The sequence below is a fragment of the Eretmochelys imbricata genome, chromosome 8 (genome assembly GCF_965152235.1).
Source record: "Eretmochelys imbricata isolate rEreImb1 chromosome 8, rEreImb1.hap1, whole genome shotgun sequence".
NCBI lineage: Eukaryota > Metazoa > Chordata > Testudines > Cheloniidae > Eretmochelys > Eretmochelys imbricata.
The window spans coordinates 6,998,380-7,011,057 of NC_135579.1; the positions used below are offsets into that span (position 1 = coordinate 6,998,380).

Below are 12,678 nucleotides of genomic sequence, written 5' to 3' on the forward strand. Positions count from 1 at the left end.
TGGACCCTCTTGGAGGTAGATACCTGGAGCGCTGGGGTTTTTAATTCCTCTTCAGAGGAAGTCTCATCGCTCGAGTCCTCACAGCTACTCTCTGCCTTTCCCACCGTTTGCTTCAGTGCTGAAACACCAGAGAGGAGACGTCACTCACACTGTGCTCTCTTGTCGAGTCCATGCAGAGAGCTATATTCATGCAGCTTTTAGGTTATGGGAACCAGTCAGAAGGCACAGGGGAGAGGCTACAGTCATGTTGCATGGGGGCAGGGCCCAGTGACACTGCTAAAATCTTAGGAACCTACTGAGCATGTCAAAAAAATTTTCCGGTCACATATTGAAGATTAACCCCCCACACCCGTTTAGGAGACCCTCCCTCAAAGAGGACAGTCATCCCAAGTCCCCGCTCCTGGAGTAAGTGCAGTGTGGACACTTACACACACACACCCTCATTGCCAGATCAAGTCCCAAGCTTGGAGCATTTCTTTTCTGGGGATTTTCCCCTCAAAACATCAATAACAATTCACTTCTGGCTTGAGACCAAACATGGAAAGTTTCAGTGACTTTTTCAGAGTGCTCAGAATAAAGCAGCGTTCTGGTATCATCCAGTGGCCCGGACATGTCAGCGCTCCATTGTACTGGGCACTGAACGAGACCTTAACTATAGCATTTGCTCCCCCAGACGCTAGATCCCATCCATTTCTCTGTATCGCAGATCCAAGCAATATGGCCCTGAATGCAGCCTGATCTGGTTGTGACTGGCAGTGCTTGTGTTGCTTCTGCTTCTGCCAGGTTTCTTTAGTCTCTACAGGGAGCAGTTTTGGTTTGATGATTATCTGCCAGGAGAGCTGAAGCCACGAGGCCTGCGGCATTAGTAGGAAAGTAATTCAGACCTGATATACTGCAAAGCCAGAACAGAGATGTACGTCTCACGACCAGCACAACAGCTGTGCAATGCTTTAGGAAATGCATCCCAAGCCCATGGGCTTCTCACCTGACTTGGGAGCTGGGAGCTTTGCTGCTGGCATCTTCTCCCCTTCCTCACTCTCTGACGAATCGCTGCTTTCAGAGCTCTCTGCTGCCTTTGCAGTAGCTGCTGCTTTGCTTTTTTTGGCCTGAGTTGCTGCAGCAGGTCCTGGCTTACCAGCGCTGGCTTTCTTCTGCCCAGCTTGGGCCGGAGCTGAAGAAGTAGCTGGAGCACCAGGCGTGAGCTTATTTGAGATGCCTTTGCTCTTTCCTGCTCTGGTCTGAACTACAGCAGCAGCCCCAGGCTTACCTGAAGTGGCATTGGCTTTGTTTTGGGCAGCATGCTGCAGAGAGTTAGCAGCTTTGCTACCCGCCGCAGTAGTTCTCACCTGGAGGAAACAACAAAAGAAAGTCAGTTCCAGGACAGCCTTTTGTCCTCTTCATGGAATCGTGAATGCTCTGAACTAGATTTTAGGAACCACCGCCCAGAAAATGCCAAAACGTATCGAGTCGTTAATGCGCTCTGACACAGAGGCTAAAGTCTTTGCATTTAAACAGAGGCACTCGGAGACACGTTCATCCACGGAGCTCCACCAGGGAGCTCAAGGGACTCACACCCGCAATGTAGCTGGCCTTCAGAGGGCACTTCTCCAGGACACCAGCAACCCACGCAGAGTTTTGCTGTGGTTACTGCCCCAATCAGGCAGAAGAGGTTTGGATGAGGCTTTTGTGTTTTGTTCCCCTGAAGCGAGCACCTAATTAACTGGCACATGGAGTAAAGAGGGAGTTCAGTGCTCCTCTAACCTCCCTCTCTCTCTCTCATTAGTGCCACATCTAAACAACGCTCAAGTCTCTTAACTCTTCAAAGTGAATGAAAAGCACTTTCCATGAGAACAGGTTCAACCTCCACAGTCGATTTCCCCTTTACAAAGCCGTATGCACAGCTCCCTCAGGCCTGTCTATAGCAGAAGAGGGCTGTCAGTACAACCATACTGGCAAACCCTCGCAGAGCTGAAGCACTCGTCAGTATAGCTTATACGGGCTCCCCAGATGAAATAAACTGGAGCATCAAAAGCTCTTTTTTGCTGTCCTAACTAGGGTCTGTGACAAACACCACCCCCTCCCCCAAGCAGGCATTGCTAGAACTTTCTAATGCAGTCCTAGCCGCAGGCCACTAGCAGCCTTGGGGGGCGGCCCAGAGGCAAGCGTCACCTTACCTCCTTTATTTGCTTTCCAGCCGCTGCCTCCTCTTCTGAAGAGGAGCCTTCGTCCCCCCTGCTCTCTGCCTGCACCGTGGAGTTAGTCACAACAGGGGCGCCAGCTGCCACACAGAAGGGAAAGCCACAATATGCAGAGACTCAAAACACAAGACTAGCTTCCCCTCAACTGGAGACAAAGGCAGTACTAGCTACAGACCCCTGGCGCTGCAGAAGCTGGTTCTGCACATTACCATGGTGTCGGAGGAAAGACCTTGTTGCTCCATGAAGAGTTCTCTTCCCCTACCTCTCACCCCTCCTCTCTACGAGCAAAGAGTCAAGTTCTCTTTAGTTGAGAGAAATCCCTGGCTGTTTGTGGCGGACATGGAGCAGAGATAGAATAACGATATGGACACAGCAGGAACTGCTGTGTATTAATCTATGAATATCGAGATGTAATGATGGTATTATTAGAGAGGCCTTGTGTGGACTAGGAAAAACATGCTCTCCCCTCACCCAAATCAAGTTAGCTTAACTTGACTGAAAACACCACTGAACTTCAACGCAGATGCAATTTAACCCACTTAGGCTGAGCTCTAGGGGCTCTCCCATAATATTTACCTTAGTGAGTTTAGCATGTGCTAGAGTTCGATGGATTTTTCTTGGCTAGAGTTTTAGAAGGCAGTAATTAGACTGAGCTTGGTAACTCCATCTAGCATCCCACCTTTAAACATTAGGCTAGAGGAACAACGAGGAGTCCTTGTGACACCTTACAGACTAACAAATTTATTTGGGCATAAGCTTTCGTGGGCTAGAACCCACTTCATCAGATGCATGGAGTGGAAAATACAGTAGCAGGTATATATTACACATGCGCACACACACCGTACATGAAAAGATGGGAGTTGTCTTACCAAGTGGGGGGTCAGTCTAATGAGACAATTCAATTAACACTAGGATACCAAGGGAGGAAAAAAAATCACTTTTGTAGTGGTAATGAGGTGGCCCCATTTCAAACAGTTGACAAGAAGGTGTGAATAACAGTACGGGGAAATTAGTATGGTAAAATCAGTTTTTGTAATGATCCATCCACTCCCAGTCTTTATTCAGGCCTAATTTGATGGGGTCCAATTTGCAAATTAATTCCACTTCTGCAGTTTCTCATTGGAGTCTGTTTTTGAAGTTTTTTTGTTGAAGAATTGCCACTTTGAAGTCTGTTATTGAGTGACCAGGGAGGTTGAAGTGTTCTCCTACTAGTTTTTGAATGTTGTAATTCCTGATGTCAGATTTCTGTCCATTTATTCTTTTGCACAGAGACTGTCTGGTTTGGCCAATGTACATGGCAGAGGGGCACTGCTGGCACATGATGGCATATACCACATTGGTAGATGTGCAGGTGAATGAGCTCCTGATGGTGTGGCTGATGTGGTTAGGTCCTATGATGGTGTCCCTTGAATAGATATGCGGACAGAGTTGGCACCAGGATTTGTTGCAGGGTTTGGTTCCTGTGTTAGTGTTTTTGTTGTGTGGTGTGTAGTTGCTGGTGAGTATTTGCTTCAGGTTGGGGAGCTGTCTGTAAGCGAGGACTGGCCTGTCTCCCAAGGTCTGTGAGAGTGAGGGATCGTCCTTCAGGATAGGTTATAGATCCTTGCTGATGCGCTGGAGAGGTTTTAGTTGGGGGCTGTAGGTGACGGCTAGTGGCGTTCTGTTACTTTCTTTGTTGGGCCTGTCCTGTAGTAGGCGACTTCTGGGTACCCTTTTGGCTCTGTCAATCTGTTTCTTAACTTCACCAGGTGGGTACTGTAGTTTTAAGAATGCTTAATAGAGATCCTGTAGGTGTTTGACCACTATGGTTACCTACATGTCTTCAGCTTTCATCCAGACCACATCACACGATCCATTGTCTACAGCCAAGCTCTAAGATACAACCGCATTTGCTCCAATTCCTCAGACAGAAACAAACACCTACAGGATCTCTATTAAGCGTTCTTAAAACTACAGTACCCACCTGGTGAAGTTAAGAAACAGACTCACAGAGCCAGAAGGGTACCTAGAAGTCACCTTCTACAAGAAAGGCCCAAAAGTGATTTTCCCTCCCTTGGTATTTACTGTTAATTGAATTGTCTTGTTAGACTGACCCCCCCACTTGGTAAGGCAACTCCCATCTTTTCACATGCTGTCTGTCTGTCTCTCTGTGTGTGTATACATATATACACACACACACACACACCTGCTACTGTATTTTCCACTCCATGCATCTGATGAAGTGGGTTCTAGCCCATGAAAGCTTATGCCCAAATAAATTTGTTAGTCTCTAAGGTGCCACAAGGATTCCTCGTTGTTTTTGCTGATACAGACTAACAGGCTACCGGGAACAGCCTGCCAGAGAGGCAGTGGAAGAGCTCAGCTCCTCCACCAGACCTGGCTGAAATCACATGGGTAAGCTTTAAAAAAAAAAAAAAAAAGAAAAAAAAAGCATTCCCCCTGGGCTGACCTATGGCAAGTCCTCCTAAGAGCCTGCTGCTTGTGCATGCAGCCAATCCTGAGTTCTCGGTTAGTCTGCCCCAGACTCCTCGCTGGTGAACGGGGCTCAAATGGGAAACCGCCGCTCCTCCCAGCAGCTGCACTCAACTGCAGAGATAGGGAAATTGAGGCACAGAGGTAAAAATGACTTGCTCGGGGTCACCTAGCAGCATGGGCGGTGGGTATAATAGGCCAGGGGAGGTTCTGCCTCCCCCAGCGCTGCCGCGGCCCCTGGGTGCGGGGTTTGGCAGCAAAGTTTTTGCTTTATGATGACCTTTGCAGGTTCCTGCACAGGTTGGGTCTGGGGAGGGGAGGCACTGCGTGGCTTCGGCCATCCCAGGGCTTCTCCGGGCGGGCCTTGGGGCTTCGGCTGGCCCAGGGCTTCTGCAGCCGGGGGGGCACCTCTCTGGGCAGGGGGCTTGTGGCTCCAGCCACTGGGGGGGGAATGCGACACAGGGGGTCTCGGGGCTCTGGCCATGGGGAGGGCACGGGAGGAAGGGGTGGAGTCAGGGGCTAGCCTCCCCAGAGAGGCGGCTCCACCCACTGCCCATGTCCAGCAGGCCAGTGGAAGAACTGGGTTTAGAACCCAGATCTTCCGAGTCCCAATCTGTGGCTCTAACCACTAGGCCACACTATAACAAGCTCCGCTAGAACAGCGGTGAGCCACATATTATTAAGCTATCTGAGCATCAGCTGCACCTGTTGCCTGCTAGCCCTCTCTGTTGTCCGATCCACGTGGGCCGTTCTTGGCTCTTACCCTTCCCAGCTTTTGTTTCCTCTTCCGAACTTTCAGAGCTGCTCTGGGGATCAGGCACCCTGATCTTCTTTCCTGGAATGCCTGCCCCCAAGTTGCTTGTCTTTCGTTTCTTGGTGTTTGAAGGAGTTCTGTAGGAGAGATTTTTCAAGAACAGGGAGGTGGTGTTAAAAAGGGAAATGGCATTAAATAGCAGAAACACTTATCAATTCACCCAGCCTTCTTCCCCCAGGGTCAGCATAGGAACTGCCATTCCTCCGCAGTAACCTCAGGTGCCTGACTCTGGAGCGACTTAGGTTGATCTGAAGAGAATTCCCCATAATCCTTCTTAGCCAAACCCTGGATGTGACACTTCACAGGAACGTGAAGAGGAGAGATGGCTAGAAATGAATTCCATCTGTATAGGGCAGGGCCAGTAGCCAGAGTCAGGAAAATTAGCCTCAAGTATTTGGAAAAATGCTGTTCTTGCTCCGACAGTCAAATGATTAAACGCTTATCTAGCGCTTTTCCTCAGAGCATCTCAATGTGCTTTACCAAGGTGGTCAGTATCATTACCCAGATTTTACCAATGGGGAAACTGAGGCACAGATCAGGCAAGCTGCTTGCCCAAGGTCACCCAGCAGGCCAATGGCAGAGCTAGGAATAAAACCCTGAACTCCTGAGCCCCAGTCCAGTGCTCTATTTAAATGTCTAGTCAGCCTCACGTTAGAACTCAGCACTGGCTAGACTTGTTTTATATGGCTTGGTCCTACAGGACAAGCTCCAAACAGGTATATGGAGGCTAATGGATCGTGATGCAAAACTGACCCATGACCTAGAGGCTACACACCCATTCAGACTTGGATGGTCACACCTAGGGGACACAAAATTATGATATGAACTGGATTTATGGGTGAAAATCATAGACTTGTAGGACTGGAAGGGACCTTGAGAGGTCATCTAGTCCAGTCCCCTGTGTTCGTGGCAGGACTAAGTATTATCCAGCAGTTCTCAAGCCACAGCCCAATTAGCACACAGCTGCAGCCCAGCTATGTGTGAAAAAAAAAAATTCCGTTTGTCGATCTGGTCCGGCATGGGGTGGGGCCGGTTGAGGGATGGCCGGCCCCACGGAGCCTGGCAAGAGCGCTCCTGCCAGCAGGGAAGGCGAAGCAGGCCCCTGTGGCAAGTGAAGAGCTCAGCAGTCCAATGCAGGGGGCCTGGCTGGTGTGGAAGTATAAGTATAACGTTGTATAAGGGGACATGCTGGATACATTGTATATGAGAGGGCATGCCAAAACATGTTACAAAGTATCTGAGGGAGCACACGTAGGGACAGTTAGCTTTTGAATGGAGAAGCAATTAAGATAGAGCCAGCACGTCTAAGAAGCAGGCATCAGAATGGAAGGTGTGAAGGGCAATTAGTTAACTGGAAGCTGTTAAAGGAGATTGTTAAGGGTGGCAGGTAATTGAAGATACGTGACTGGTCTCAGGGATCTCGAAGCGTGGTGACTAAAATATTTTTCTTCTTTTGTCTGTAACTTCTCTGTAACTTGTTCTCCAAAAAACTGTATAAATTAAAAAGACACAAGCCCCACTCGGGGGGGTTCACTTCTAAATGTATTAGCAGAGCAGCTTTGCTAATAAAACAGAGTGGTCTGATAAATTGTGAGTCTGAGTCAAACTTTGACACTGGGCAAGTGGGTCCTGAGGGAGAGAGCCTGGCCTGTGATTGCCTGGCAGACAAAGTCATCTCCCAGCAAAACAGTGAATGTAACAGGGGTGCAGGGAAGTGGGGTGGGTCCGGGGGCAGGGATCTGGCCAGTGAGAGGTAGGGGGTGCTGGGCAGTGGAGAGGTTTGTGGGGGGTTCTGGGCAGCATAGGTGCAGGAACTAGGGGTTTGGGAAGTGCTACAGCACCCCCAGGCTTTACGCAGGGCTCCACTCCTGGCCCCGCTCTGTGCAGGGGTCTCAGGGGGTGGGGGGACTGGACAGGGGAGCGCTGGGCATAGGGAGTCAGTGTGACACAGGCCTGCCCTCAAGGGGAAGGGGCATGCTGGCAGTGCAGGGCTGGGCAGGCCAGTGTGTGTCTGGCACAGTGGTTCTCAATCTTCAGACCACAATAGTAAGTAGGTTGAGAACCACTGATCTAGACCATCCTGGACAGGCCCCTGTTTGTCTAGTCTGCTCTTAAAAATCTCCAATGGCAGAGATTCCAAACTCCCTAGGCAACTTATTCCACCGCTTAACCACCCTGACAGTTAGGAAGTTTTTCCTAATGTCTAACCTAAACCGCCCTTGCTGCAATTTAAGCCCATTGCTTCTTGTCCTATCCTCAGAAGTTAACGAGAGCAATTTACCTCCCTCCAATCTTTTACGTACCAAACTGTTATAATGTCCCCACTCAGTCTTCTCTTTTCCAGACTAAAGAAACCCAATTTTTTCAATCTTCCCTCATAGGTCATGTTTTCTAGATCTTTAATCATTTTTGTTGCTCTTCTCTGGACTTTCTCCAATCTGTCCACATCTTTCCTGAAATGTGGCACCCAGAACTGGACACAATACTCCAGCTGAGGCCTAATCAGCACGGAGTAGAGCGGACAAATTACTTCTCATGTCTTGGTTACAACACTCCTGCTAATACGTCCGGAATGATGTCTGCTTTTTTGCAACAGTGTTATACCACTGACTCATATTTAGCTTGTGATGCACTGTGACCCCCAGATCCCTTTCTGCAGTACTCCTTCCTACGCAGTCATTTCCCATTTTGTGTGTGTGCAACTGATTGTTCCTTCCTAAGTAGAGTACTTGGCATTTGTCCTTATTGAATTTCATCCTATTTACTTCAGACCATTTCTCCAGTTTGTCCAGATCATTTTGCATTTTAATCCTATCCTCCAAAGCACTTGCAATCCCTCCCAGCTTGGTATCATCCGCAAAGTTTACTCTGTATACCATTATCTAAATAACTGATGAAGATATTGAATAGAACCGGATCCAGAACTGATCCCTGCAGGACCCCACTCATTATGCCCTTCAGCTTGACTATGAAACACTGATAACTACTCTCTGGGAACGGTTTTCCAACTGGTTTTGCTCCCACCTTATAGTAGCTTCATCTAGTTTGTATTTCCCTAGTTTGTATATGAGAAGGTCATGTTAGACAAAAAATCAGAAGCTTTAGTAAAGTCAAGCTATACCACATCTACCGCTTCCCCACCAGCCACAAGATTTGTTACCCTGTCAACCCTATCAGGTTGGTTTGGCACGATTTGTTCTGGACAAATCCATGCTGACTGTTACTTATAACCTTATTATCTTATAGGTGTTTGGAAATTGATTGCTTAATTATTTGCTCCATTATCTTTCTGGGTACAGAAGTTAAGCTGACTGGTCTGTAATTCCCCAGGTTGTTCTTATTCCCCTTTTTATAGATGGGCACTGTATTTGCCCTTTTCTAGTCCTCTGGAATCTCTCCCGTCTTCCATGACTTCTCAAAGATAATCCCTAATGACTCATATCTCCTCAGTCAGCTCCTTGAATATTCTAGGATGTATTTCATCAGGCCCTGGTGACTTGAAGACATCTACCTTGTCTAAGTAATTTTTAACTTGTTCTTTCCCTATTTTAGCCTCTGATCCTACCTCATTTTCACTGGCATTCACTATGTTTAGACATTCAATAACCACCAACTTTCTTGGTGAAAACCGAAACAGAGAAGCCATTAAGCACCTCTGCCATTTCCACATTTTCTATTATTGTTTCCCCTCCCTCATTGATTAATTGCCGGGTCTTCCTCTTGCTTCTAGTGTATTTGTAGAATGTTTTCTTGTTACCCTTCATCATGTCTCTAGCTAGTTTAGTCTCATTTTGTGCCTTGGCCTTTCTAATTCTGCCCCTACATACTTGTATTATTTGTTTATATTCATCCGTTGTAATTTAACCTAATTTCCACTTTTTGCGGGACTCTTTTTCGAGTTCCAGAACCCCGCCCACCACCGTAGGTAGGCTCTACACTGAAGCGCTGCAGCTGCAGCATTTCAAGTCTAGACAAGCCCTCCGATTTTTCAGAGCAGAAGGGACCATTCTGATCATCTAATGTGGCCTCATGCATAACACAGGCCAAAGAACCTCACCCAATAATCTCTGCATCAGGCGCATAATCTCTGTTCGAGCTAAATTGTCTAAGGCAAAACCTTTTACTGCGCCAACTTCTGTTGGTGAGAGTACTTTCCCAGACCCGAAGAAGAGCTCTGTGTGGCTCGAAAGCTTGTCTCTGTCACCAGCAGAAGTCAGACCAATAAGAGATATTACCTTACCCACCTAGCCTCTCGAATATCCCGGACAGACATGGCTACAGCTACTCTGCATAAGGCAAATGTGTTACAACAACAGATTGGGTCTTCTCTTCCAATCTGATCCTATATAACCATTCTATGTATCAATTCCCTTCATAACCCGACTATGTAAGATGAGAAGAGACTATTTTTTTTAACCACTTAAATGAAGCCTCTCTGGCTGCTTAAGGAGAGTATTAAAAGGCTCCAAAGAAAGTCCCATCCCGTTCTCCTTAGCCAGACGTGTAATGGCTGCAGAGCGATGGATGAAAGGGAGTGTGCTTGGATGCTATTAAGATGGGTCAAGAAGGGGAGGGGCATCATCTTCAAGGCCAAAAATTGAGAGACAGAGAAAGTTGTTCCAAGAAGAAGAACCTCTCCAGGTTATGGTGCTTTTGGTAAGCATGGTATCGGATAGATAAATACAATGATAGGTCCCTGCCACGACTAGTTTAGACTCTAGTCTAGACATAACAGCAAAGAAAGACAATAAACGAAGGGTGTGTTTGGGGTTGCATGAGTGGGGGTGGTATTATAGGGTAACATTACATGTGCATTTTGAAAAAATACACTTATGTAATATACGGGTGGTTGTAGGAGTATCTAGAATGATCTGTCATGGTGCAATGCAAATTAAGACATTAAGGTAGTAGCACAGAAAATTAAATTTCAGCTCCACCTTTGCATCAGTTGAGTTTCTTGAATCAAGTTGTAGAGTTTCTCATGATCACATAGGGCAATAAACATGAAAGAAAGGAGATCAGAGAGATACACAGCAAGAGTAAGGAGAGGGCCAAGGACTGTCAGGATACACAGTATTTCATTGTGTGATACTTTAGATACAATGAAACCTATAAACTATTCTCTGGGGTTATTAGTAAAATTTGGTTCAACCTTGAATAACTCTCTCGACTCAGGTATTTCTCCTGCAAATGACTCGGTACAGGCTGACTCTTGTAGCCCTAGCTAAGAGATTTTTTCGGATCCCTTTGGCGGCTGTCATAAATCAGATTTCACCCCGTGTAGCATCACCCTTCTATGGGTTAAAACACAGCAAACAGCCCATAGAGAACGAGTGGATGCTGAACACCATCATTTCATTCTTTATTAACATGAAGGCCCCAATGCTGCAAACATGCACACAAGTAGGTTACTTGCACAACCGGTCTCTAATGAAATCCTAATGAAGTCAATGGGGTTAGTCCACGGGAAAGAAATCACTAGGAAAACATCTAAACTGGTGAAACATGCTCCCCCTCCTCTAATACCTCAAAAAAGTCACCAGCGAGAATATTACATTAGAAAGCTGGATGCTAAAGGTAAGGCCTGCCCTCTGGGCTGAGAAATTTCAGCCCAAACAGGGGTGTTGTCTGGGTTAGGGTTAGAGACACTTTCATCCTAGGTACATGACCATCTTGACATTAGTGGGAATATTTCCAAATTGCCCCATTCCAATTAATCAGACATACCAATGTAATCAAACCTGGTTATTTCTATGAGGAGAGTGAGATATGACCTGCCTTCCACTTCATAACCATTCCCTCTCAGACAGACTTACTTTTGCCAGTGGGTGAAGATGTCCTCAAGAGAGGTCAACTGTGGAGGAAACTCCTTCTGTAGGAGAAGAAGAAAGGAAACAATGGGCACTGTGTTTACCTCACGAAAGCACACAGATTATGGAGTTCAAAGTAACGCCATGGGGCACGACAGACATGAACCAGTACGTCTCACCCTGGCCCCTCCAGACTAGCCCAATGTGCTAGTGATAAAGGGTCACCTGCCCATGGATTCAGGGGAGCCCAGCCCCTGGGGCAGCCATGCCCTGGCCCCCACGTGGGGGTGCTGCAGGGTTACACCTGCCCAGGTGCTCAGGGGAGCCCAGAAGCAGCCGTGCCCGGGTCCCCACGTGGGGGTGCTGCAGGGTTACACCTGCCCAGGTGCTCAGGGGAGCCCAGAGCGGCCGTGCCCGGGTCCCCACGTGGGGGTGCTGCAGGGTTACCTGCTCAGGGGAGCCCAGGGGCACCACGTGGGGGTGCTGCAGGGTTACCTGCTCAGGGGAGCCCAGGGGCACCACGTGGGGGTGCTGCAGGGTTACCTGCTCAGGGGAGCCCAGGGGCACCACGTGGGGGTGCTGCAGGGTTACACCTGCCCACGCGCTCAGGGGAGCCCAGGGGCACCACGTGGGGGTGCTGCAGGGTTACACCTGCCCACGCGCTCAGGGGAGCCCAGGGGCACCACGTGGGGGTGCTGCAGGGTTACACCTGCCCACGCGCTCAGGGGAGCCCAGGAGCAGCCGTGCCCGGGTCCCCACGTGGGGGTGCTGCAGGGTTACCTGCTCAGGGGAGTCCAGGAGCACCACGTGGGGGTGCTGCGGGGTTACACCTGCCCACGCGCTCAGGGGAGCCCAGGGGCAGCCGTGCCCGGGTCCCCACGTGGGGGTGCTGTAGGGTTACCTGGCCGAGCTGCAGCTGCAGCTCCCGCGCTGCCTTGGCGTAGCCAGCGCGCAGCAGATGCTGGTGAATGAGGGCCAGCAGCTCCCTCGGGCCCGTGCTCGGCGCTGCCATGCTGCTCCCGCCCGGCCTCCGCCCTGACTACGGCCGCTGGGGCGACGCCCGGGCGGCCTGGCGGCTCGTGCACCGGGGCTGCAGCGGGGACGCAGGGAGACACATGCCCCCTTAGGCACCTCCCGCTGCCTCTAGTCCCCTTTGACCACGGGCACCACGCGCCGGGCTTCCTCTTCCCCGCTCGCGGCCCGGGGCCTGCTGGGAAGTGTAGTCCGCCCGGGTCGCCGCCGCCGCCTCCTCGTGGCTCCGGGCCGCCAGAGGCCCGCGGGCGGCGGCCCTGCCTGGGGGGCGGGGCGGAGCGCGGGGCCCAGCGCGGGGGGGCGAGCAGGGTTCAGGGCGCAGGGGGGCCCAAGGCAGAAAGCTGAAGCCCCG

At 49.6% G+C, this 12,678-nt stretch overlaps 1 protein-coding gene across 3 annotated transcripts in view; it reads right to left on the bottom strand.

The window, feature by feature from the left end:
* The window catches only part of TCOF1 (treacle ribosome biogenesis factor 1), a 38,523-nt gene extending 26,052 nt beyond the window's left edge, over window positions 1–12,471 (bottom strand). For all 3 annotated transcript variants that reach the window (XM_077824193.1, XM_077824192.1, XM_077824190.1), the window contains exons 1-6: window positions 12,196–12,471; window positions 11,301–11,356; window positions 5,434–5,561; window positions 2,175–2,278; window positions 986–1,346; window positions 24–118 (exon numbers count right to left, since the gene is read on the bottom strand). In XM_077824193.1, the coding sequence (XP_077680319.1) occupies window positions 24–118; window positions 986–1,346; window positions 2,175–2,278; window positions 5,434–5,561; window positions 11,301–11,356; window positions 12,196–12,306 (855 nt within the window). In that variant the 5' untranslated portion in view covers window positions 12,307–12,471. The remainder of the gene's footprint in view (window positions 1–23; window positions 119–985; window positions 1,347–2,174; window positions 2,279–5,433; window positions 5,562–11,300; window positions 11,357–12,195) is intronic.
* Between the last annotated feature and the right edge of the window lie 207 nt (window positions 12,472–12,678).